The sequence below is a fragment of the Macaca mulatta genome, chromosome 16, assembly GCF_049350105.2.
Source record: "Macaca mulatta isolate MMU2019108-1 chromosome 16, T2T-MMU8v2.0, whole genome shotgun sequence".
NCBI classification, from domain to species: Eukaryota; Metazoa; Chordata; class Mammalia; order Primates; family Cercopithecidae; genus Macaca; species Macaca mulatta.
In genome coordinates, this window is record NC_133421.1 from 66,550,443 (window position 1) to 66,577,065 (window position 26,623).

The 26,623-nt window shown below is 46.3% G+C and overlaps 1 protein-coding gene across 8 annotated transcripts in view; it reads right to left on the bottom strand.

The window, feature by feature from the left end:
• Positions 1-26,623, bottom strand: part of STAT5B (signal transducer and activator of transcription 5B) — a 91,501-nt gene that overhangs the window by 10,581 nt on the left and 54,297 nt on the right. For 5 of the 8 annotated variants that reach the window (XM_077971744.1, XM_028836505.2, XM_077971745.1 and 2 more), the window contains exons 2-15: positions 22,362-22,499; positions 17,590-17,746; positions 14,843-14,932; positions 13,422-13,596; positions 9,890-10,020; positions 9,509-9,660; positions 8,918-9,073; positions 8,333-8,512; positions 7,553-7,640; positions 7,336-7,458; positions 5,861-5,953; positions 1,835-2,041; positions 288-382; positions 56-186 (exon numbers count right to left, since the gene is read on the bottom strand). In XM_077971744.1, the coding sequence (XP_077827870.1) occupies positions 56-186; positions 288-382; positions 1,835-2,041; positions 5,861-5,953; positions 7,336-7,458; positions 7,553-7,640; positions 8,333-8,512; positions 8,918-9,073; positions 9,509-9,660; positions 9,890-10,020; positions 13,422-13,596; positions 14,843-14,932; positions 17,590-17,746; positions 22,362-22,489 (1,906 nt within the window). In that variant the 5' untranslated portion in view covers positions 22,490-22,499. Of the gene's footprint in view, positions 1-51; positions 187-287; positions 383-1,834; positions 2,042-5,860; positions 5,954-7,335; positions 7,459-7,552; positions 7,641-8,332; positions 8,513-8,917; positions 9,074-9,508; positions 9,661-9,889; positions 10,021-13,421; positions 13,597-14,842; positions 14,933-17,589; positions 17,747-22,361; positions 22,500-26,623 lie in introns of all 8 variants that reach the window. The other 3 variants (XM_028836507.2, XM_077971746.1, XM_077971747.1) reach the window with 3 other exon arrangements.

Genomic DNA, 26,623 nt, shown 5'->3' on the forward strand with positions numbered 1-26,623 from the left:
AAAATAATTTTGTAACGAAAGCAGCAAACTTTGGACATAAGGGAGGGGCACTCACGAGAATCAAACTTCCAAGCAATGGTGATGCCGCCAATTTCTGAGTCACTGAATCTCAGCAGGAAGGTCCCATCTGGCTTGTTAATGAGTAGGTCATGGGCCTGTTGCTTGTTTACAAACCCCAAAATGGCCCTGGATCACCAAGGACAAAGGACAGAAGCAGAGTGTGACTTATGATGCCAGAAAGAAGACCTTCAGACTCTGTTGGTGCCTTAAGAAATAATGATTCTCACCCATCATTCCAATGAGGCTTGAGATGTTTTTTTAACACTTCCATCACACCGTCAAACCACTGCCAGAAAGTGTAATTCCGTCCTGGTAAATTCTCCTGGTTGGAGATACAACAGTAAACACAAGAAAACAAGAGTAACACTTGGAATATTATACATATATTTAATTGGAAAAATTAAATGGGAAACAAACATCTACCCTTGTCAGAGGTGTACAAACATCCCCACCTACCTGAGTTTTACCTAATGGTCCCATGGAGAAGAAAAGAGGCAAGAAGGGGAAAATACCACACTGCAGTTACCAGCACCCAGTGGGGTCCTGCTACAGACACTTTCACCTGGGGCTGGGCTGACCCGTCCCTTGCTAGTTTTGATGTGTGGTCTGTGACCAGCAGCATCAGTGTCACCAGGGAGCTTCTGAGAAATGCACATTGTTAGGCTCCAAATTAAAGACATTTAAAATACCTTGGGGGTGGGGGCGGGCAGGAAAAGAAACAAAAGTTAAATTAAAATCAAAGTGACGCTGGGCGTGGTGGCTCATGCATGTAATCCCAGCACTTTGGGAGGCCGAGGTAGGCAGATCACTTGAGGTCAGGAGTTTTGAGACCAGCCTGGCCAACATAGTGAAACCCTGTCTCTACTAAAAACACAAAAATTAGCTGGACATGGTAGCGGGTGCCTGTAATCCTAGCTACTCAGGAGGCTGAGGCAGAATTGCTTGAATCTGGGAGACGGAGGTTGCAGTGAGTCGAGACCGCACCACTGCACTTCTTGTGACAGAGCGAGACACCATCTCAAAAATAAATAAATAAACAAAAATAAATAGGGTGGGTGCAGTGACTCATGCCTGTAATCCCAGCACTTTGGGAGGCTGAGGCAGGCAGATCACCTGAGGTCAGGAGTTTGAGACCAGCCTGACCAACATGGAGAAACCCCGTCTCTACTAAAAATACAAAATTAGCCATGTGTGGTGGCGCATGCCTGTAATCCCAGCTACTTGGGAGGCTGAGGCAGGAGAATCACTTGAACCCAGGAGGCGGAGGCTGTGGTGAGCTGAGATTGTGCCATTGTAGTCCAGCCTGGGCAACAAGAGTGAAACTCTGTCTCAAAAATAAATAAATAAATAAAAATAAAATCAAAGTAACATCTGAATTAGCAGATGCTAGAGGAGAAGTTTCTTTCATCGGCATCCCTTTGCGTGGGTTGAGGGTCCCATAGGAGCCTGATCTGGCATTATACATGGGGAACACAAAAGAGTGAAGGGGAGAGAGGCCCGGAGTTCGCATCCCCTCAAAAGCTCTGCTTCTCATGAGCTATGTTAATGTCTGCTTTGCTCTATTTCCTTTACAAAGGAAGAAAATGCATTAACTGTAGACGTTTTCTACATGTGACCTGGGTAACTCTCAAGTTGTCCATCTAGTCAGAAGCTTCTATTACTTTTGGTACATTTTATTACAGACATGAAGAATAAGGGCCCAGGGCAGGGAGACTCCTGAGAATGTCTAGTTGGGAGGGACAGATCTAACAGCTGCTGGTGGCCGGGCCCCTACCCTGTTGAACTGGGACCAGGACACGGACAGGCCGCTGTAGTCCTCCAGGTGGCTGCTGCTGTTGTTGAACAGTTTCTGCGCCAGGAACACAAGGTTCTCCTTGGTCAGGCCCCGGTTGCTCTGCACTTCGGCCTTGAATTTCATGTTGAGCGCCTCACACAGCTGTGGCCACAGCACTTTGTCAGGCACGGCAAATGGCACCCTGCCCTGAGAGGGAGAGAGGCCAGAATCTGATGAGAAAACAGTTGCATGATTTATTCCCTCAAGCCACAAAAGAAAAACACTGATGGCTGGGAGTGGTCACAAACATTTGTCTTGCAGGGCCTGAGGATAAATTCGGACTCTGCCGGGGTACATAGTTCTGTGAAATTCAGAAGGTTGCGTTTCACCTTCTTTACACACAACTAGAAGGTAACCCATGCTATCCATGTTGTTTTGTAAATGAGCTGCTGAACTAACAGTCAAATCCTTTGTTCTAACAGCCACAAACCAAAACATAACCAAGGTCCGGCTTTTAGATTGTAAACACCTTGGGAATTTAGAAATCTGAAAGACTGGTTCTCTAGGTACAAACAGAGGGAGTATGTGCGTATGTGTGTACACATGTCGGCATGTGTGTACACAAGTGGAATCCTTGCCCTCAACTCCTTCTGCCAAGAACTCTAGCTCAAAGTAAAACAACTTGGTATGGAAGAGTGGAAATTTTGAGTTGGATGGATTTATTGAGAAATAGGTTAGAACATTAACTTTTAATAAACTGCTTTTCAACCCGTTCGACCATACTATTCCATTTTATTTTGTTATAAACCTTTTTTTCAATAGGTCATTTTCACATTATTTAAAATTCAAAAAGCATAGATGGCTATACAGTGAAGTCACTCCCTATCCCTGTCCCCCAGCAACCCAGTTCTTTTCTTTAAAGGCAGCTAACACAGTTTCTTGTGTATCCCACCAAAGATATTCTATGCATGCCAGCAATGACATATACTTTTTCCTTTTCTTCATAAATGGTAGCACAAAATTCACATGTTCTGCATTTTCCTCTTTTCACTTAATCCTCTATCTGGGAGACCTCATATCAGCACATAAAGAAATTTCACCAGACCCCCATAGATGGGCATCAGTGTTATAGCCTCATCTTTAGCTATTAACTAACAATGATGCAATGTTCTTATGTTATTTGACCCATAGGACACATAGGCAAATACATCTGAGGAATCAATTTCCACAAGTATTTTATTTTATTTTTTAGGTAAGATATCACTCTGTCATCCAGGCTGGAGTGCAGTGGCCCAATCTTGGCTCATTGCAACCTCTGCCTCCTCGGCTCAAGCAATTTTCCTACTTCAGCCTCCCCAACAGCTGGGACTACAGGCGTGTACCACCATGCCTGGCTAATTTTTGTGTTTTTTGTAGAGACAGGGTTTTGCCATGTTGACAAGGCTGGCCTCGAATTCCTGGGTTCAAGAGATCCACTTGCCTTGGCCTCCCAAACTGCTGGGATTGCAGGCATAAACCACTGTGCCTGGCCACAAGTCTATTTTTTATTTTTTAGTTTTTTGAGATGGAGTCTCACTGTGTTGCCCAGGCTGGAGTGCAGTGGCACCATCTCGGGTCACTACAACCTCTGCCTACCGGGTTCAAGCGATTCTCCTGCCTCAGCCTCCCGAGTAGGTGAGATTACAGGCACGCATCACCATGCCCAGATAATTTTTGTATTTTTAGTAGAGATGAGAGTCTCACCATGTTGGCCAAGCTAGTCTCAAATTCCTGACCTCAAATGATCCACCCGCCTTGGCCTCCCAAAGTGCTGGGATTACAGGTGTGAGCCACCGTGCCCAGCTGCAAGTCTTTATTTTAACATAAGGTCAGCTGGGTGCAGTGGCTCACACCTGTAATCCCGGCACTTTGAGAGGCTCAGGTGGGTGGATCACTTGAGGTCAAGAATTCAAGACCAGCCTGGCCAACATGGTGAGACCTGGGCTCTACTGAAAACATAAAACTAACTGGGCGTGGTGGCATGCACCTGTAATCCCAGCTTCTCAGGAGGCCGAGGCAGGAGAGTTGCTTGAACCCAGAAGGCAGAAGCTGCAGTGAGCTGAGATAATGCCACTGTACTCCAGCCTGGGTGACAGAGCAAGACTCTGTCTCAAAAAATTTAAAAAAAAATAGCATAAGATGTAAGTAGTCATTAACATAATTGAGAATGTAAAAAATGTTTATTTATTTAGACAGGATACTTCAGTAATTACATGGTGCAGGAGATGCCAAAGGTACACAGAGAGTGAGATCTGTGGACAGGCAGGGAAGGAAATGAGAGATGTAACAATCTTATCCAGTAGGCTTATTAGGACAAGAGGCAGACAGATAGTTTCAAACAGGAGCTTCTAATTCAGAGTCTGTAAGTGAAGCATGGTAGAATATCTTTTAAAAATCTCACCTTTGCAGTAAAATACTTTTTCTCTAAAGAGGACTGTTGGAAACGTTAAGCCTCTCCACATGAGCCAGAAGGTTCCATTTCACCTTCTTTACACACAACTATGCTATCCATGCTATCCATGCTGTTTTGTAAACGAGCTGCTGAACTAACAGTCAAATCCTATATTCTAATGGCCACAAAACAAAACATAATCAAGGTTTGTTGGATATACTTACAGAAGGACATACTCTTATGTCCCAAATGATAACCCTTTTATCATGCTTTTACGGGCTAATCTCTACTGGAAACATGTAACAAATGACCTTTGTCTACTAAAAAATTTTTTTCTTTGAGACAGGGTGTTGCTTTGTCACCCAGGCTGGAGTACAGTGGCGCAATCTTGGCTCACTGCAGCCTAGACCTCCTGGGCTCAAGATCCTCCTGGCCTCAGCCCCCAAGTAGCTGGGACGACAGGCTGGTGTACCATGCCCGGGTAATTTTTTGGTATTTTTTGTAGAGACTGGATTTTGCCATGTTGCCTAGGCTAGTCTGGAGCTCAAGGGATCTGCCCGCCTTGGCCTCCTGGAGTGCTAGGATTACAGGTGTGAGCCACTGCACCCAGCCTATGAGATCTTTAAAATGCTCATCGAGCAGCAGGCTAGCGGGATTCAGATAACATTTGGGGGCATAAATCCACCAAATTATATCTTCCTTGATACAAAGCATCTCATTCTTCATGAGACCTGGAATGAATCACAGAAACTAAAATTTGGAAAAGACATTTAATAGCATCTTCATTTATTGAAAGGAAGAGGATATGAAGCAACTTCTATGCTAAAGTAAGCCTCTCGAGAGATCTAACCTCTGGAGTGAACCTGGGAGTCCCAAATCCCATTCATAGTTTCACCCAAGGATTCAAAATAATATTGACTGGGTACTGACTATGTGGCAAGCATTTTCTATGTTATCTAATTTAATCTTCCTAACAATGCTGTGGAGCAAGAGTATCCCTGTGCTGCAGACACCTGCTGGAAGCTCAGGCTCAGAGAGGTAAAGTGAACTGCCTGTGTGTTCATGGAGTGAGGAAATGGTGGAGTCTCAGTTCAAACCCTGGCCCGACGTCAAGCCCATGTTCTTTCCACTTTCCCCATTCTTTCTATTCTGCCTCCCACTAAAGAAAACAGTGTCTTTTTTCCTATCCTTTTTTTTTTTTTTTTGGGTTGTTTAATTGAGATGGAGTCTTGCTCTGTCACCCAGGCTGGAGTACAGTGGTGTGATCTTGGTTCACTGAAATCTCTGCTGCTCGGGTTCAAGTGATTCTTGTGCCTCAGCCTCCCAAGTAGCTGGGATTACAGGTGTGTGCCATGACGCCCAGCTAATTTTTTGGTATTTTTTAATAGAAATAGGGTTTTGCCATGTCGGCCAGGCTGGTCTCGAACTCCTGATCTCAGGTGATCCACCCGCCTCGGCCTCCCAAAGTGTTGGGATTACAGGTGTGAGTCACTGTGCCCGGCCTTTTCCTATGCTTTTTAAAGGGATAATACGTGAATGACACTCATGACACTGGCATTGATTTGGGGACCCATATGCCCGAGGAATCCACTCACAGGCTCTGCAAAAGCATTGTCCCAGAGAACGGTGGCCGTTGCATTGTTGTCCTGGCTGCCATGAACGATCACCACCACTGGCAGGGACAGGGTCTAAAAAGACACAAGAGAAGGCTGAGCGCCCACGAGCCTCAAGTTCTTCTCCTTCCCTGCTTTTTTTTTTCTTATTATCACAACGCTTTTATTTTCCAAGTTTCAGTTAATGTTCCTCTCACACACAGAATCTAAATGGCCCCAGGAATAATATGACTTTTCACACTGGCACAATCTTAGAAATTTTAAATATTTTACAAGCAATGTTGCTTAGATATTTCTGAAGGATAAAGTTTCTCAAAGTTACATGGAGAACAGGAGAGAGAAGAGACTATTGGAGACATTTCTGGGAAAAAATACAAATAACAAATTTAAAACTTACCACAATTTTTACTCAAATTCATCCCGAGTAATGCTTCTCATAATCCATTTTGTAGTCTCTCTCTCCAGCTAGCTCAGTTCATTATTGTTTGTTCATGTTTTATTTTTTATTTTTATTTTTATTTTTTTGAGACGGAGTCTTGCTCTGTCACCCAGGTTGGAGTGCAATGGCGCAATCTAGGCTCACTGCAACCTCTGCTTCCCAGGTTCAAGTGATTCTCCTGCCTCAGCCTCCACAGTAGCTAGGATTACAGGCACATACCACCACACCCAGCTATTTTTGTATTTTTTGTAGAGACGGGGTTTCACCATGTTGGCCAGGCTGGTCTCAAACCCCTGACCTCGTGATCCACCCGCCTCAGCCTCCCAAAGTGCTGGGATTACAGGTTTGAGCCACCATGCCTGGCCTATTTTTTATTTTATTTATTTATTTATTTATTTATTTTTGTCGAGATGGGGTCTCATTATGTTGCCCAGGCTGGTCTGGAATTCCTGAACTCAAGCAAAACTCCTGCCTTGGCCTCCCAAAGTGTTAGGATTACAGATGTGAGCCACTGCACTGGGCCTTGTTTGTTCGTGTCTTTTTTTTTTTTTTTTTTAAAGACAGGGTCTCACTCTTTTGCCCAGGCTGGAGTGCAGTGGCACAATCTCGGTTCATTGCAACCTCAGCCTCCCAGGTTCAAGTGATTCTCCTGAGTAGCTGGGATTACAGGCATGTGCCACCAAGCCTGGCTAATTTTTGTACTGTTTAGTAGAGATGGGGTTTCACTGTGTTAGCCAGGCTGGTCTTGAATCCTGACCTCAAGTGACCTGCCTGCCTCAGCCTTCCAAAGTGCTGGGATTACAGGCATGAGCCACTGTGCTCAGGCTTTGTTCATATTTTAAGAGAATCTAAGTGATACAGTTCTCAGGGTGAGGTCGGTCTGTTTTCAGTTTACCAATAGTCAAAAAGAAGATGCTATGTGATAAAAAAAAATTATTTTGTAACATAAAGTACACCACATACACACACACGCGCACGCGCGCGCACATGCACACGCAGAGCTTAGGGAAGGCTTTACCTTGACTTGAAAAACCAGCTCATTTCCACCAACACTGAACTGGGATTCAAACAGGATTGTAAATTTTTCTTCTGTCACTGACTCTGCCCCACGACGGTCTGATCTCTTAATTCGTTTCAGGGACTGCAAAGGAGAAATACAAGATGAAACATCAGATGAAAGTTGTTCTCCTCAAAGAACAGGGAAAAATTCATTCTTCCTCTTCTTCCACCCTCACCATATTCCTGAAGTGGGCACTAAGAGTGCCTGTGGCTTGGTGGTACTCCATGACACAGCAGTTGTTCAAGATCTCGCCACTGTAATCACTGCAAATCAGAGAGAGACCAGCTCCAAACCCATGCCAGGGTCTCAGGACATGCGGAGTCAGTAATATAATTTGGGGTAGCAGGAAATAGAGAAGTTTGCTAAAAATGTACGTCATTTAGAGGAAATGTTAGCTACATAACATATACATGTAAGGTTCTCGGACGTATCTCTACAAAATGAAACAAGATCAAACTATCTTCACAGAAAACAGTTCCTAGGAGAACTTTTCTTTTCTTTTTTCTTTTTTTTTTTTTTTTTTTTGAGACAGAGTTTTGCTCTTGTTTCCCAGGCTGGAGTACAATGGTGTGATCTCGGCTCACTGCAATCTCTGCCTCCCAGGTTCAAGGGATTCTCCTGCCTCAGTCTCTCGAGTAGCTGGGACTACAGGCGCCCACCACCATGCCCGACTAATTTTTTGTATTTTTAGTAGAGATGGGGTTTCACCATGTTGGTCAGGCTGGTCTTGAACTCCTGACCTCAGGTGATCTGTCTGCCTCAGCCTCCTAAAGTGCTGGGATTACAGGCGTGAGCCACTGCGCCAGACCCAAGAACTTCCTTATATTCCTTTGCTGATGCCCAGAAGAGGCCAGAAGGGCAAACAGGGATCTGACACAGGAGGCAGAATTCTTGTTTTTCCTGTTGCCAGGACACGAGACAAGTAGCAGGGAATGAGAAGAAGCTGCACAATTACTTGCGGGTGTTCTCGTTCTTGAGCAGAGACTTGGCCTGCTGCTCACTGATGATGGTGGCCTTCACCTGGGGCGGGTTCATGTGCACGTTCAGCTTCCCGCCCACCAGCAGGCGCACGGTGGCTGCAAACTTGGTCTGGGTCTTCAGGACCTGAGGAGGCTGCTTCTCAATGATGAATGTGCTGCAGGGGACACAGGGACAGACGTACGATGAGGGGTTGGCGCAGGGGAAAGGGCTCTCAGTCCTCCTGTGGTGGGGGTGGGTCTGCCTCCCGCGGGGCTCAGGAGGTGAAAAGCACGGGCACAGCCTCTGTTCCTGGGGAAGCCATGAGAGTCCAGGGAAAGGATGGAGAGGGGAGTGACATAACACAGCAGCTGGCATGGGCTGCGGCCCAAGGGCATCTCTTGCAGTGTCCACAGGAGAAACCGGGCAAGGGCGGCACCCAGCAGCCACAGCAACTGGAGACGGAGTGGGGAGGGATGACAGGCACAAAGCGAATCTGCTGGTCTGGAAGGCACCTGCGGCCCCCCACACGCAGTCTGGAGCTGCCCCAAGCTCCTGGGCATGGCCAACAGGCAGCAGTCACCTGGTCACCAGGGCTGAGATGATGTCCGTGATGGTGGCGTTGACCTCAGCCAGCATCTCCTCCACTGGGCCAGGGATGGGCAGCTGCTGGCAGAGGTGCTCAGCCCTACGGATCTGCTGCCGGTTCTGCCAGATGATCTCGGCCAACTTCTCACACCTGCATGGGAGCCCCAAGGCCAACAGGAGGACAATGGCTTCTTCGCACAGACGCCAGGCCCCAAGACACAGCTTCCCCCTCCCGCAGGAAGGCTCTGTGCTTTCACCACACCTCCCACCCATGGGAAGAGCAGAGCTCCCTGCCTCCCAGAATTAGAAATGTACACAGGAGGGGCGACCCTGACTAGGCCCAAACAGCCCGAGCATCACCCCACACCCCCGAGCTCTCTCCCACCCCCAGGACAGCAGCCCCCTTCCTGGGGGAGGTGCACAGGATGGGGGACCAAAGTCTGATTCAGGAACCAGGCCCCCTGGAGAAACTAGAGCTGTCCCAGGATGGAGGGGGCCTGCTGCAGGAGCCAGCACAGGAGGCAGAAGCAGCCAGGGTCCCCACCAGCCCCTCCTGCCCTGCCCTCTGGCCGCCCCACACCATTACCAGGACTGTAGCACGTCCAGGCTGCCCTCGGGGGGCCCGCCGTTCCCGGCCAGCTGCTGCCGCCGCTTCCACTGGATCAGCTCGTCATCTAGGATGATGGTCTGCTGCTTCCGCAGCAGCTGCAGGGTCTTCTGGTGCTTCTCGGCCAGCTCCTGAGGGAAGGGAGGACAGCAGCCCCTTCTGGGCTCCCAGAGAACACTGCGGGGCCTCGCTGGGAAATGGCAGGGCAGGTCCGAGCTGCTCTGCCTTGCATGGCTCCCAGAAAAATATGCCTCCTGCCCTCCCAGGTTCTGCTCTCATCCGGGCCCCAGCCCTCCCTCAGGTCACCAGAGACTGACTTCATGGCACCCACACCCAGGAGAAGGCCAGGACCCCACTCACCACGCGGTACTGCTGCAGCGTCTGTGCCTCGCGCTGCAGCCACGCCTCCAGGGACACCTGCTTCTGCTGGAGGGCCGTCTCCCGGCTCAGACGCTCCTGGGGGCTCAGCTGGGCCAGCGGGCCAAACTGAGCTAGAGGAAGGGATAGGAAACCATGACCGTCACCTCCCAGTGTCCAACAGGAGGCCCAGGGAAGCGCACTCACCCGTTCTGGAGCGAGACCCTCCCAGGCTCAGATACTGCATCAAGGGCAAGTCGGAGTTCCTGACAGACAGCGGGGGCAAGATGAATGGGCGCCTCAGGAGGTGCCTCTGGGCCCTGCTCCCTGGCCTCCTGACTCTGAGCGTCCCCTCTGGGGGCACACGGGTGCTGGGGCAGCTGGGGAAGAGGCCCGCCTGTCTGCTGCCCACCTGCCACACAGAGCTGCCAGCCCTCTTCTCACAGCCCGGCATTGGTCTAGGCTGTCTGGGGTGCAAGTGTGCCCGTGCCCTTGACTGTGGGTGAACCCGGGCAAATTACTTTCCTTTCTGTGCCTTGGCTTCTCCACATGTAAAACAGGAGATTCTTGGCACCTGCCTCAGTGGGGCGCTTGAAGATTAAATACATGAGGACATGGAAGATGCCAGAAAGCTTCCTGGCATGGGTGAGCTCTGTGTGAGGTTCGTCCTTCTTGGTTAATGGGGAACAGGACAGAGAGAAGAGGTGACAAGACAAGCAGTTGCTCGGCCCCATCCCTCCCGCAGCAAGGCCTCCTCAGGGGCCCCGGCCCCGGCCGCTCTGTCTCGTCCCTGAGCACAGCAGTCCGCCCTCAGGGGAGGATGAGATTCTCGAGGGGCCGGAAGGGGCCCGGCATGTTTGTCCAGGTTGGCTCACTGTGAGCCCAGCCGACCAACCAGGGGAGACAGACAGACAGACAGCAGAGGAGAGCACGTCCAGGGCCACTGGGGATGCAGAGCCACCAAGATTCTCTCAGGAAAGGGAGGCCGGAGGGAGGTGGCTTTTCTCCACACCATCTGTGAGGAGTCATCGATGGTGGGACAGGGAGTAAGTCAGGCCTCACTACCTTTTAAAAATTACTATGAAATAGGTAAGACACAGGGAACATGGAACACAGGAGCACCTGTGTATCAATAACCCAGCCTAAGAAACTAGACACGTCCACAGTTACAGCCACCACTAGCAGACCCACCCCACCCTCCCAACAACAGCCCCTCTCCACCACCCTGGGACTATTAATCCCTTCCCATCTCCTTCTCAACAGCCCAGCATCCTTGCTTGAGCTGAGTCAGAAGACGCATCAGCATGTCTCAGTCGAGCTCCTGGCTGGCCCCTGAGGGTCATGTCACCCTGACCCCAGCCCTGCCCCATGGGATGCACAAGCTGGGACAGACAAAAGCAACTCTATGTAGCCACGAACAGCCCAGAGCTAGAACTCAGAAATATGGCTCCAATCTCACTGCAGGTATCGAGCAGGAAGAGGATCATCCAGGCACGGACAGATCCGAGGCGTCTGCACGGCTACCACGGGAATCCTGCCCAGCCACAGGGAGGGTGGTGGTGATCCCAACACCTGGGCCCAGCCTTCCTATGCAAGGGACCCAATTAGGTCTCTCCTGGAAATTTGCAGAAGCTTTTGGGAAGGAGACCAGGGAGACAGGAAGCAATTTCCCTACTCCACTGGAGGTAGCTGAGCCTTCCCTGGCAAAAGCGGATCAACAGTCTGTGTTTCTGCTGAGTGAACTTGACAAATGGGACTGAGAAGACACTGCATGATGGATCCAAACCTAATCCACCACCACACACAGGAAGCAGAAAAGTCAGGCACGGGATCAGAAATACTGTCGCCAGTCTAAGGACTTGGGTAGGAATAACAGCCCCAAATCTTCTGTTTCCATTCTCAGAAGGAGCTGCCCTTCTTCTGGGGCCAGTCTAGGATGGGTTCAGATAAAAGGAAGACATGCTAGAATCATCCTTTCAACCTTTACTCAATAACTCTTATGTTTCAGGCATTGTGCTGGCCTCAGGGTACAGAGATAAAAGATATAGTCCCTTCTTCAAGATTTATGTTCCAGTGGAGAAGAGAAAGAGTAAATAAATAATATCACTATAGACATAAGATGGAACCTACATACATGGAATTAGAGGAGCATGTGCTATGTGTGTGTGTGCTGTGTGTGTGCGTGGTGTGTGTGTGTGTGCTATGTGTGGTGAGTGTGTGTGTATGCTGTGTGTCTGTGGAGTGTGAGTGTGCTCTGTGTGTGTGTGGTGTGTGTGTGCTGTGTGTCTGTGTATGGGGTGTGTGTGTGCTGTGTGTGTGGTATGTGGTGTGTGTGGTGTATATGCGTGCTGTGTGTGTGTGTGTTTGGAGGGGCTGGGTGGTTGAGCCAAAGCTTCTCTGAGACTGAGCTGGGCATGGAAGCATAGAGAGGAAACTATTAAAGCTCAAACTGCCAAATTGCTACAGGGTCAAGAGGGGGCGCTGGTGGGGCTCCACAGCCTCACCACAAACTGAAGCTCTTTGTGCTCTAAGTACTAAGCAGGATTTATACCAGGCTAAGGGAGCTTTGTCCATAAGGGCTACCTAAGGAGCGTTAAGTGTACTCTGCTCCAGGAAGACCTTTGTGAATAACTGCACAGAACATTAGAAATCAGTTACTATAAATACGAGTCCTTAGTACTTACACGTCCCTGCTTAGAAAGGTTTCTTTTCCTCCTTAGAGATAGGGTCTTACTATGTTGCTTAAGCTAGTCTGAAACTACTGGCCTCAAGTGATCCTCCTGCCTTGGCCTCCCAAAGCACCAGGATTGCAGGTGTGCAAAACCACTCCCAGCTTATAATTTTTTTTTTTTTTTTGAGACAGAGTTCTGCTCTTTTTACCCAGGCTGGAGTGCAATGGTGATATCGTCGCTCACTGCAACCTCCGCCTCCCAGGTTCAATAGATTCTCGTGCCTCAGCCTCCCAAGTAGCTGGGATTACATGCATGCACCACCATGCCCAGCTAATTTTGTATTTTTAGTAGAGATGGGGTTTCACCATGTTGGCCAGGCTGGTCTCGCACTCCTGACCTCAGGTGATCCACCCGCCTCACCCTCCCAAAGTGCTGGGATTACAGGCGTGAACCACTGTGCCCAGCCAGAAAATTTTTTAAACATGTAATTATATAATTTCTATTTATCATTTCAGTAACGCTCAACTTATAATATGTCTACTATATACAAAAGTATTGCCTGCTAGTGTTTGTTTAGACTGTGAGCTCCTTCTCAAAAGAGGAAATGTCTTCTGTGGCAGCTCAGAAGCTTCCTGGATGTGGGGACCTGAGTGAGACACGCACTCAAGGGCAGGCGCCCTGCCATCTCCCCTTCCTAAATCTCATCCTCTCAGTACTGTCTTCAATGCAAATAAATCCCTGCTACTCAGAGAAAGGTTGCTGCCTCCGAATGGAAAATGGGCTTTCTCCCAACCCCACTGGAGCTGCTTTCCAGTCCCCACGCCCACCCTCAGGATGCACACTGTGCCTCCACTGCGCCTCACCTTGGATCCTCAGGCTCTCCTGGTACTGGATGATGAAGTATTCCTGAGTCTGCTGCAGCTTCTTCAGCTCATTCTCTGTGTCCTGCGTGACCAGTCGCAGCTCCTCAAACGTCTGATTGATCTGGAGGTGTTTCTGGGACATGGCGTCAGCAAGGCTTCCAGCTGGAGAACTACCCTGGGAACAGATGGGGGGCAGTGCAAGGTGGTCGGAATGGGAGGAAGCCTGAGGCCTTAATCCCCAGGAAAAGCCTATGCCAGATCCTGCAACTGGGCTAAGACCCCAAAAGGTAAAATTTTGAGTCGGGAGGAATAGCAAACGTCATCTGTGAGACACAGGGTGCAGTGGGAAAAGTGAGAAACAAGGGAGCGGACAGATCACGGTTCAGATCACAAAGCATGGGAGAAGCTTCCATTTCAGATCTGACCTCCACCAGAGTATCCTAAACGGGGTCCATTGAATTACCTTTGGAGAGACTAGAACATAACCTGTTCCAGTGTCACGTGGGTTTTCCTACTAATGAGGAGGTGGAGTGATTCCTCTTCCACTCATTGACCCAATGCAAGGACAGCATTAAGCATTAGGGAAGCCATGGGGAGCAGGGCCGTGTGAATACACATCATCTGTGTCCTCACTCAAGATATTCTCATGATGCAATCATTTGCTTCCACCATGGAAGAGGCCAGACCTCTCACAGGCATCCTGGAGACCCCAGGATGAAGTGATGGGGGAGGCATAAACAAGGTCTCTGTGGACCCAGCCCTGTAAGTGACCTGGTCAGACCACTCCTTCCACACCTGATTCAGGGCTAGGGAAAAGTCTTTCCTAAGTATTCTCACCTGAATATGAGCACGCCTTTACTAAAAAATTATTCAGTTGAGGTTAAATTACTTTGCACTTGTTCATATTGTTTTGTGGTTGCAATCTCATCAAGGTTATAAATCAGTTAAGATCAAAGACCATATCTTCTATTTCTTTTCTTTTTCTCTTTTTTTTTGAGACACGGTCTCATTCCATCACCCATGAGTGCAGGGGTGCGATCATGGCTCACTGCAGCCTTTACCCCCTGGGCTCAAGGGATCTTCCCACTTCAGCTTTCCGAACAGTCAGGGCTACAGGCATGTACCACCGTGCCCAGCTAATTTTTTTTTTTTTTTTGTATTTTTGGTAGAGACAAGGTTTCACTATGTTACCCAGGGTGCTCTCGAACTCCTGGGCTCAGGCAATCTGCCTGCCTCAGCCTGCCAAAGTGCTGGGCTGTAGTCAGTCACATCTCCTATTTCTTTTGTGCCCCTTAGGACGATGCTCTCTTTAAAGAGACACCAGTAGTGCACCCTGAGTCACCTTGACAAAGGTGGGTCCAGAGGGAGGTGGGTAAGAAGAGACTTCCCGACTGCCCTCCCCACACATATGGGACACTCACATTGTTGGCTTCTCGGACCAATCTCTGCTCATTGTACAATATATGGCGGATGCAGCGGACCAGCTCCATGGGGCAGCGGTCATACGTGTTCTGAAAGAATCCAACAGCAGACATCAATTTGTGCCATTCCACACTATGGGCCCTAACCATGCCTCAGGATGGGGAGCCTCCTGAGGGACCTCGTGAATCACAGGAGACACTGTTCCTCCAACACCAACAGGAATAAGAAGGCACATCATGGAAACCCAATTACAGTGAAAAGGTAAGACTGTTTTACTTCTTTTTTCCTTTTTTTTTTTGAGACTGAGTCTCACTCTGTTGCCCAGGCTGGAGTGCAGTGGCACAGCCTCGGCCCACTGCAACGTCTACCTCCCGGGTTCAAGCGATTCTCCTGCCTTAGCCTTCCGAGTAGCTGGGATTACAGGCGCCCGACACCATGCCTGGCTAAGTTTTGTCTTTTTAGTAGAGATGGGGTTTCACCATGTTGGCCAGGCTGGTCTCAAACTCCTGACCTCAGGTATCCACCGGCCTTGGCCTCCCAAAGTGCTGTTTTATTTTTTGCATCTTAATTTGCCTAAAGTATCTGGGGAACATTCTTAAAAATGGAATAAATAAGTTTTAAAAGCCTCGCCAGAGGAGACACTGGACACCACCCTCAACTGGGCAATCAAAACTACTACCACCAATGAGGGGACGAGGGACACTGCCCGTCTGGATGTGATACCCAAGAAGGACACGGCGTCACCTACAGTTGTCCCTTGGTATCTGTGGGGGCTGGTTCCAGGACCCTCTTGGATACCAAAATCTGCAGATGCTCAAGTTCATTATATAAAATGGCATCATTTTGCATAGAACCCATGCAATCCTCCCATACACTTTAAACCACCTATAGATTGCTTATACTATCTAACACAAAGGAAATGCTATATAAATAGCTGTTCTGTCATATCTTTGTTTGTATTTTTTAAATCGTTGTATTGTTACTTTTTTTCTTTTCCTATTTCTGAGCTGCAGTTGGTGGAATCGGAGGATGCAGAACCCAAGGACGTGGGACAGTCAACTATATTTAAAAGTCGGCTCGGAGATGTGCAACGTTAACGTAATCATGAGGAAACATCAGACAAACCCCAAATGAGGAACATTTTATCTTTAAAAAGCAGGGGGTACATGAATTATTATTATTATTTTTTGAGCTGGAATTTCGCTCTTGTCACCCAGGCTGGAGTGCAATGGCACAGTCTCGGCTCACTGCAACCTCCGCCTCCCAGGTTTAAGCGATTCTTCTGCCTCAGCCTCCTGAGTAGCTGAGATTACAGGTGTCCACCACCGCACCCAGTTAATTTCTGTATTTTTAGTAGAGACGGGGTTTCACCATGTTGGTCAGGCTGGTCTTGAACTCCTGACCTCAGATGATTCGCCTGCCTCGGCCACCCAAAGTGCTGGGATTACAGGTGTGAGCCACTGCACCCAGCCTACATTAATTATTTTAAAATGTCAATGCAATGAAAGACAAAGTAAGGTTGCAAAACGGTTCCAGATTAAAGGAGATTAAAGAGGCATGATGACTAGATGCAGTATGTGGTCTTGGACTGGATTCTTGGCTGCAGCGGGAAAATACCCTAAAGGACATGTTTGCCAGAAGAGTACCTAAAAGTATTATATCAATGCTAAATTTAGTGGAGTTGATCAGTGTATTATAACCACACAAGACAAGGTTCATTCTTAGAAAATGCACAGAGGGGCCAGGCAAAGTGGCTCACGCCTGTAATCCCAGCACTTTGGGAGGCCAAGGCAGGCGGATCACCTGAGGTCGGGAGTTCAAAACCAGCCTGACCAACATGGAGAAACCCCATCTCTACTAAAAATACAAAAATTAGATGGGTGTGGTGGCGTGCACCTGTAGTCCCAGCTACTCAGGAGGCTGAGGCAGGAGAATCACTTCAACCCGGGAGGCGGAGGTTGCGGTGAGTCAAGACTACGCCACTGCACTCCAGCCTGGGCAACAAGAGTGAAACTCCACCTCAAAAAAAAAAAAAAAGACAATGCACAGAGGGACCGGGCATGGTGGCATATGCCTATAATCCCAACACGTAGGGAGGTTGAGGTGTGGATCACCTGAGGTCAGGAGTTCAAGACCATCGTGGCCAACATGGCAAAACCCTGTCTCTACTAAAAATACAAAAAAAAAAAAAAAAAAAAAAAATTGCCAGGCATGGTGGCGGGCGCCTGTAATCCCAGCCACTTGGTAGGCTAAGGCAGGAGAATTGCTTGAACCCAGGAGGCGGAGGTTGCAGTGAGCTGAGATCGCTCCACTGCACTCCAGCCTGGGTGACAGAGCAAGACTCCGTCTCAAAAATAAATACATAAATAAATAAAAATAAAAAAAAGAAAATGCACAGAGGTACTTACTGGTGTAGGGATACAAGGTATGCAACTTACTCTCCAGTGACTGAAAAACGTGTGTGTGTAGAGACAGCGAGGAGTATATGACAACATAAAAGTCAACAATAGGTGAATATGGGTATATGTGGGGAATCTTTGTATGATTCTTGTAACTTTCTGGAAGTTTGAAATTATTCTCAAATAAAAAGTGAAAAAAAAAAAAAAAGACCAAAACCAAACGACAAGAACCTTATGCATGTACATATAACTCAACAATGCTGGACTGAAGGAGAGAAAGAAAGTCTCTACAGGAAGAAGACCCCTGAGGCAAGATAATTAAGTGTGACCCCAGAGCCCACACCTACCTGGAGCTGCGTGGCGTAGTGCCCCAGCTTGATCTTCAGTAAAAACCCATCTTCCCCGACCTGGTGCTCCGCCTTCTTCTGCAGCTCCTGCACCAGGCCCTCCAGGAGCTGGGTGGCCTTAATGTTCTCCTGTGGATTATCAAGATCTATTGAGTCCCTAGGGGAAAAAAATTACATAATCTGTATACATACATGCACATGAGCCTGTATAAATGCAGCCTCAACACATCCCACTTTTTCTTCAACTAAAGTGATTTTTTTAGCGCTCACTGCAAATTTTAAGAAACAGCCCAACAGAAATGGACTCAATGCCTACATTAATCTATTTGTAATTTACTAAATAGTTGGATTATACTGTAGCTTTCATTCTTTTTTAAAAAAAAATTTTTTTAACAATGTGCTGCCCTTCCTCCTTTCTCTCAATGATGTGCTTGGTGCTTATGCTATTTGCTCCGAGAAATGCAAGGAAAAGGAAAGGGTTCTGTGTGCTCTGAAGGAAATAAGGACTTGGATAATTTCCTATTTATAGTTACCCCTCACGGGTGGAAAGGAGGCACAAGGCCAAGACTCTTCTACATGTCCTTTCCAGCCTCGAGGAGTTTGGTATCTGCAGGTTTCTTAGGTAGAGATAGGTGAAAGAAGCTATTGCTACTTCTAAGAAGCCCTGGAAATGAGACATTCAGGCAGACAGTGCCTACAAGCATTTATACGAGTCAGACATATCACTAGTTGCAGACCCAGGACCTGAAGGCAATGCCAACTTCTCCGGTAAACAAAGGAAACCATGCTACAGACTCTGCATTGATTTCGAGCTATTAAACTGATGACAGGGATTCGGATGGTCTCCCTCCCTCTTTTCTTTCTTTCCTTTTTTCTTTCTTTCTTTCTTTCTACAACTTGGGCAACAATTGACACTGGGAAGTACCAAATTACTTAGTCACTGAAGAAACCAAACAGCTGTCAGACTGAAATAACATTCAATAACTGCTGACTGGGTCTGCAGCCAAACAAGACAGTGGTAGCTAAAAGGCTCTGCCATCCCTAAGTCCCTGAAGATAGCAACTAATTTCAAAAAAAGGCACCAACAGGTGTATCAAAACAGTGATACCGGCCCGGTCTGGTGGCTCACGCCTGTAATCCTAGCACTTTGGGAGGCTGAGATGGGCTGATTACCTGAGCTCAGGAGTTGGAGACCAGCCTGAGCAACACGGTGAAACCCCGTCTCTACTAAAATACAAAAGAAATTAGCCGGGCATAGCAGCTCGTGCCTGTAGTCCCAGCTACTTGGGAGGCTGAGGCAGGAGAACTGCTTGAACCCGGGAGGTGGAGGTTGCAGTGAGCCAAGATCGTGCCACTGCACTCCAGCCTGGGCAACTGAGCAAGACTCTGTCTCTACAAAAACAAAACAAAACAAAACAAAGCAGTGATACCATACTCCATCAAATAGTACACCCTAATCTGCACCTTGAGAAGGCAGTTAAATCAAGTCAGATTTTAAATATGTGTGCCCTATGTATTAAATAGAATATGTATTAAATGAAAGGCTGGAAGGAATGAGGGCAGCCTGTACCTCTGTTTCAACTGGCAACAATGCCCCTGGTCTGGAAACCCACTCTTTTTTTTGAGATGAAGTCTCACTCTGTCGCCTAGGCTAGGATGCAGTAGCACGATCTCAGTTCACTGCAACCTCCGCCTCCTGGGTTCAAGTGATTCTCCTGTCTCAGCCTCCCAAGTAGCTGGAATTACAGGCGTGCACCACCATGCCCGGCTAATTTTTATATTTTTAACAAAGATGGGACTTTACCATGTTGACTAGGTCTCAAACTCCTGATCTCAAGTGATCCACCTGCCTCAGCCTCCCAAAGTGCTGGGATTATAGGCATGAGCCACCACACCTGGCCAGGAACCCACTCGAGAGGATCCAGTCTTTAAGCAAAACTCATAGAAGTCACGTATTGGTTCTTTACTTGAAACCTTAATTCTCTGTTAAAAAAAAGACTTGCTTAGATGGCTTAAACATAAAGAATTGAAGATTTGGCTGGGCCCGGGGGCTCACACTTGTAATCCCAGCACTTGGGGAGGCCGAAGTGGGCAGATCACAAGGTCAGGAGTTAAGAGACCAGCCTGGTCAATATGGTGAAACCCTGTCTCTATTAAAAATACAAAAATTAGCCCGGTGTGGTGGCAGGCACCTGTAATCCCAGCTACTTAGAAAGCTTGAACCCGGGAGGCGGAGGTTGCAGTGAGCCGAAATCAAGCCACTGCAGCCTGGTGACAGAGGGAGACTCCGTCTCAAAAAAAAAAAAAAAAAGAAGAATTGAAGATTCTTCATTAAAATCTTTATATTCTTAAGAAAACCAAAGCTAAAAAAATTTCAAGTTTTCCTTAATATCAACACAAGTCTTTTAATTCATTCAGTGAGAACACCAAACGGGAACTCTGCTAAGTGAAATCTGAAATTAACAGAAACTTCCTACTCATGTTTTTCTAAATCCTCCAAATCAGGAAAACAGGAGAGAAAATGAAAAGGGAGGGGAAAGCACTAAACAAGGTACAGCTGACATTCTCATATTTAACTCATTTTTTCCCCTCACTTAATTACATGAAGCTGAGATTTTTTTAATTGCCTAGAAAATTGCCTTTCTTTGGTGATCTTTAGTTTCTGAACGGAAATTTGCTACTAACACTCATTGCGATTATTCTAAGGCAACATTACTGATAGGTAGGTATACGGCCCTCTGCAAATAGCAGCATCAAAGCTGGCTTCTCTGAGGGACTGTAAAAGAGGACCCCTGGCTAAGATGGTGAGGCTTGAAGTATCAAATGAATATGCCAGATCGACTGACAGACTGTAACTAAGCAGCAAGCTCCCAGACCCTGAGCAGTGTACATCCTGCTGCCTGGTGTGTAATAATGATACTAATTAAAAACCTGTGCTGTTAGTCGACTGCACTGTACTAATTCTAAAAGAAATTTAAAACAACTCTCCCCTCCCCCAAGTATGTAATCAGTAATCTGGAAAATAAAGAAAAATTAAAATGCTTGTCAAATCTACCACCAGAATGTAATTAGTGTTAACATTTGGGTATATTTTCGTTTAGTGTTTTTTGTTTTTTGTTTTTTTTTTAAAAAGGCAATCTCACTCTGTTGCCCAGGCTGGAGTACAGTGGTGTGATCTCGGCTCACTGCAACCTCTGCCTCCTGGGTTCAAGCAATTCTCGTGCTTTAGCTTCCGTGTGGAGTAGCTGGGATTACAGACACCCGTCACCACGCCCAGCTAATTTTCTGTATTTTCAGTAGAGACGGAATTTTGCCGTGTTGGCCAGGCTTGTCTCAGAACTCCTGGCCTCAAGTGATCTGCCTGCCTCGGCCTCCCAAAGTGCTGGGATTACAGGCATGAGCCACAATACCCACCTAATTTTCTTTTAGTCTTTATGTGTATATATAAAATACATATAAATTAAAAACACCAATGTCTCCACTGTTAAATTATTTTTAGTTTTTTGTTAGATGTAAATTTATTAAGAAATGTAAAATAATTTACATTTAATAAAATAAACTATAAGAAATAAATTATAATTAAATTATATGCATATTCACACCTATCTGCCCCATTAAACACAAATTATTATTATTTTTTTGACATAGGATCTCGCTATGTTGCCTAGGCTGGCCTCAAACTGCTGGGGTCAAGCAATCCTCCCATCTCAGCATCCTGGGTAGCTGGGATTACAGATGTGCACCACCACGTCCAGTGAAACACTGAATTATTTGGAGATGAGGGCTTTAATTTTGTTTGTTTGTTTGTTTGTTTTGAGACAGGGTCTTGCTCTGTTGCTTAGGCTGGAGTGCACTGGTGTGATCATAAGTTACGGCAACCTCTGCCTCGCAGGCTCAAGCGACCCTCCCACCTCAGCCTCCCGAGTAGCTAGTACTACAGGTGCACACCACCACACCTGGCTAATTTTTGTATTTTGTACAAAGACAGGGTTTTGATATGTTGCTCAGGCCTTCCTTGAACTCCTGGGCTCAAGCAATACACCTGCCTTGGCCTCCCAAAGTGTTGGGATTACAACACAAGGTTGGGCTTTAATTTTTTTCATACAAATTCTATTACTTAGGACACTGCTAGGCATCCTATGGGCACTCGAAACATATTTGTTGGCTGCTTTTTATTAGCAGTAATATTCTAATGCTTTTAGACAGTATTTACTATTAAAGGGAACAAATCCTATTTTAAAAATCCCAAGAGTTATTCCATCCCCTCAATCTAAGATGGGGTTAAATACTTTTCATGTATAAAAAGAAAATTTTTTAAAAATACCTTTTTATGGATCACATTTAAAAATGTTTAAAAATACAACTTTGAAAGTTGCCATTGGCCGGGCGCGGTGGCTCAAGCCTGTAATCCCAGCACTTTGGGAGGCCGAGGCGGGCGGATCACGAGGTCAGGAGATCGAGACCATCCTGGCTAACACGGTGAAACCCCGTCTCTACTAAAAATACAAAAAGAAATTAGCCGGGCGTGGTGGCGGGCGCCTGTAGTCCCAGCTACTCCGGAGGCTGAGGCAGGAGAATGGCGTGAACCCGGGAGGCGGAGCTTGCAGTGAGCCGAGATCGCGCCCCTGCACTCCAGTCTGGGCGACAGAGCTAGACTCCGTCTCAAAAAAAAAAAAAAAAAAAAAGAAAGTTGCCATCATGACATCTTTCTAACCAAACTCCAATATTCTTGTGTTTCACAAAATATGATGCAAACATCCTTGTTCACCTACCAGGCTTGGCTTTCAATCCACTGGGATAAATAATGCCGCACCTCAATGGGAAAATGCTGGCCGTACAACGCTTGCATCTGATGAAGGGCTTCTCCTTGGAGCTGCTGAGCTTGTATCCACACAGCCATGGTTTACAATCTGTTGAACAAACAATCAGTGCTTTCGGTGTTTTTTCTTTATTTTCCCCTTACATCCACCAGAGTAAATATTCACATAGTTACCAAGGTAAATGTTTTTATTTTATTATTTATTTTTATTTTTAATTTTTTGAGACAGTCTTGCTCTGCCGCCCAGGCTGGAGTGCAGTGGCACAATCTTGGCTCACTACAACCTCCGCGTCCCCACCCCACTTCAAGCGATTCTCCTGTCTCAGCCTCCTGAGTAGCTGGGATTATAGGCGTGCATTACCATGCTCGGTTAGTTTTTGTATTTTTAGTAGAGATGGGGCTTCACTGTGTTGGTCGGGCTGGTCTTGAACTCCTGACCTTAAGTGATCCTCCCACCTCAGCCTCCTAAAGTGCTGGGATTACAAGCATGAGCCACCATGCTCGGCCAAAGTAAATGTTTTTAGCCCTTTTGATAGACTGAAGACAGTATTCTTGATTTTAACTTTAAAATGTTTTCAAAATGTAGACACTCGGCCTGGTCATGGAAAGATACACAGTTGGGTCTATGAAGCTCTGACTATGAAACGCACTAAGGTCTTATAAGCAAAAGTACAAAAGGAGTATTAGGGAAAGAATTGCTAACTTTGACATCGTAGACATATTCTTTACTTTTGTTCAAAATTGTCAGCCATGGTAAGCAGCATTTCAACAGTAATAAATAATTAACAGAGAGTTTTTTTTTTTTTGAGACAGAGTCTTGCTCTGTCGCCCAGGCTGGAGGGCAGTGGCACGATCTTGGCTCACTGCAACCTCCGCCTCCCAGGTTCAAGCAATTCTACTGCCTCAGCCTCCCAAGTAGCTGAGATTACAGGTACCCACCACCACACCCAGCTAATTTTTGTATTTTTAGTAGAGATGGGGTTTCACCAGGCTGGCCAGGACAGTCTCGAACTCCTGACCTCAAGTGATCCACCTCAGCCTCCCAAAGGGCTGGGATTACAGGTGTGAGCCACTGCGCCCAGCTGAGAGATTTTTTTTTTAAATCACTTGTTTTAGTTTTGTTATTTTGACTTCAGAAATATAACAAACATATGTCGTTTTGAAAAAGCCCAGTAAAAGAAAAGTAAAAGCATCTAAAGCGTGGATTGAACTCTATTCATTATCACTGGTTACCTAAGCAGCAATGCTTTGCACACACAGAGCACAGATTTATCTGGAAAAAATGCCCCAAGGTTCACCTCCTGAGTTACTGCTAAGGAATTTATGAAGCAATGTTCTGTTAAATTATAGCATTTACAAATCTTTCAGACACAAAAACAATACATTCCACCTAAGAGTTAGAAATATGAACCATTATGCTCCAATAGCAGGTAGTCTCCTTATTTTTTTTTTCTGAGACGGAGTCTCGCACTGTCGCCCAGGCTGGAGTGCAGTGGCATGATCTCGGCTCACTGCAAGCTCCGCCTCCCGGGTTCACGCCATTCTCCTGTCTCAGCCTCCTGAGTAGCTGGGACTACAGATGCCCGCCACCTCACCCGGCTAATTTTTTCTATTTTTAGTGGAGACGGGGTTTCAGTGTGTTAGCCAGGATGGTCTTGATCTCCTGACCTTCTGATCCGCCCACCTCGGCCTCCCAAAGTGCTGGGATTACAGGCTGAGTCACTGCCCCAGCCAGTAGTTTCTTTTTTTAACATGCTCTTGATTTAAAAAAAAAAAAAAAAAAAAAGGCTTTATAAAACTACCATGATGCCCCCTCAGACTCGCCTGACAATTTTTAACTCATTTGGCAGACACTCTTTGGGTTTGACCAGATTAGGGCAGAAACATTTGGGTAGACTGGGAAGGGACTTCAAGTAACTATAAGGACTGAAAATGAATCTTGCTCTAACACTGTTTTCCAGAATGTAGAGTTTGGTATAAGGCAGGGTTATCTTGAGTTCCATCCCACATGATTTGGCTACTGATTTGCACAACTCTCCTAAGAACTAGGTTACAGTTAGGGGCTGGTGACTTGGACTTGGATTTTGTTTACTACCAGAGACTGCACAAGTGTGTTAGGAAGCAAAAATCTCTTCTGTTAGTTGTAGTTGTCTGATCACATAACACTGAGCTATTTATGGGACAAGTCAGTTAGCCAACGATGAGGTGTAGGGGAGTGCCAGTCATCTATTTCAGACTTGTGCAATGCTATAGAACACTTGAGAAGTGTATAATTTTATTTAGGGCTTTTAGGCATTAAGGCTGGGATCACTGTAAGACCCAATCTGACCCAAGACATCAAATTTCAGTGGCTGTGAGTTCACCAAAACACTTAGGAAAAACAGCTCTCTCCAGAAGCAATTCCACTTTATAATTAAACACTGGAAGTCACTTAACTGCACAATGTATTTTTTAATCAAATAAATCATATCACAAGATTTTGGAAAACTAGAACAGATACCAAATCATGATTTTTGGATGAACGATAAGGAACGGATGGCCAGGCATGGTGGCTCACGCTTGTAATTCCAGCACTTCGGGAGGCTGAGGTGGGCAGATCACCTGAGGTCAGGAGTTCGGGTCCTGCCTGGCCAACATGGCAAAACCCCGTCTCTACTAAAAATACAAAACAATTAGCCAGGTGTGGTGGCATGTGTCTGTAGTCCTAGCTACTCAGGAGGCTGAGGCAGAAGAATCGCTTGAACCTGGGAGGCAGAGGTGGCAGCAAGCCAAGATTACGTCACTGCACTCCAGCCTGGGCGACAGAGCCAGATTTTGTCTCAAGAAAAAAAATTATTTAAGGGATGGATGAATGAAGGTGCTTAGGCACTTAAGTATATGGAAGAGTGATAAAAGAATGAAGAGAAGAATTCAGGTGTTAATCTTCCTAAGTAGTAAAGAATAAGAAGTAGGACCTCACCATAGCTCTCAATGAATATATGAGTGATACCAACAGATACAAACATTCTCTTGCATCTGCATTCATTAGGTGAAATGACTCAAGAGACAAAAGAAGGAAAGCTATGAAAACTTATCTCCCCAGAGACTCCTTCCCAGCCCACTCAAATAAAATGGCATTCTGGTCACTCTCTATCCTCTTAATCTACTTTATTTTTCTTCTTATCATTTAGCAATTCCTGATATTGATCATATATTTGCTTACTCACTTCCCACCAGGGTGAAATCACCATGAACACAATGACTTTGTTTTGTTCACCGTGCTTTCTCCTGGGTCTAGAACGGTACCTGGCACATAAGCATAATTTTTTTGTTGCATAAATAAATGTATACATACAATTTGACCGACTCCATCGGCTCTTTTCAAAGTTATAATACAACAATATACCAGTATGAAATACCAAGGCATGAAAACAGATTTCCATTTAAATAATCAATTATTTAATTTATTATTATTATTACTATTATTTTTTCAGTCGGAGTCTCGCTTTGTCGCCCAGGCTGGAGTGCAGCAATCTCAGCTCACTGCAGCGTTTGCCTCCTGGGTTTAAGCGATTCTCCTGCCTCAGCCATCTGAGTAGCTGGGACTACAGGCACACACTGCCACGCCCAGCTAAGTTTTGTATTTTTAGTAGAGATGGGGTTTCACCATGTTGGCCAGGATGGTCTTGACCTCCTGACCTCATGATCTGCCCTCTTCGGCCTCCCAAAGTGCTGGGATTACAGGCATGAGCCACCACGCTCAGCCTGGAGCACATCTTATTCACGACTGTGTCCCCAGTGTCTAGTATGGTGGCTTGCCCATGAAAAGTGTTCAAAAAATACTTGTGGAGCGAATACATAAACAAATATTTAACATGCCCTGCTGGTCAAGCATATTTAGGAGCCTATTACTGTTTTAGGAAAGAAATACTGTGGTGATATACCATACATGTAGGGGTATTAAAAAATGTCACTCTATTTTGCCTTAAATTTTAGATTATTTCTTAGTTTTCATCAAAGAGTAGAACGCTGAGCTCTTAGAATTTGTCAGAATATTTTTACGATTCTAGTTGTGAACATGCCATAATAATTATTTTCTAAAATAGCATGCCATTTGAAGGATAATAGCTGGTAAATACCAAGTGGCAATCACCTTATTTTGATAAATACAATATAGTTTCACTACACATAAGTGCTTTGATAGAGTTGGAGAGTAGATTCTGCTCACTGCTACTC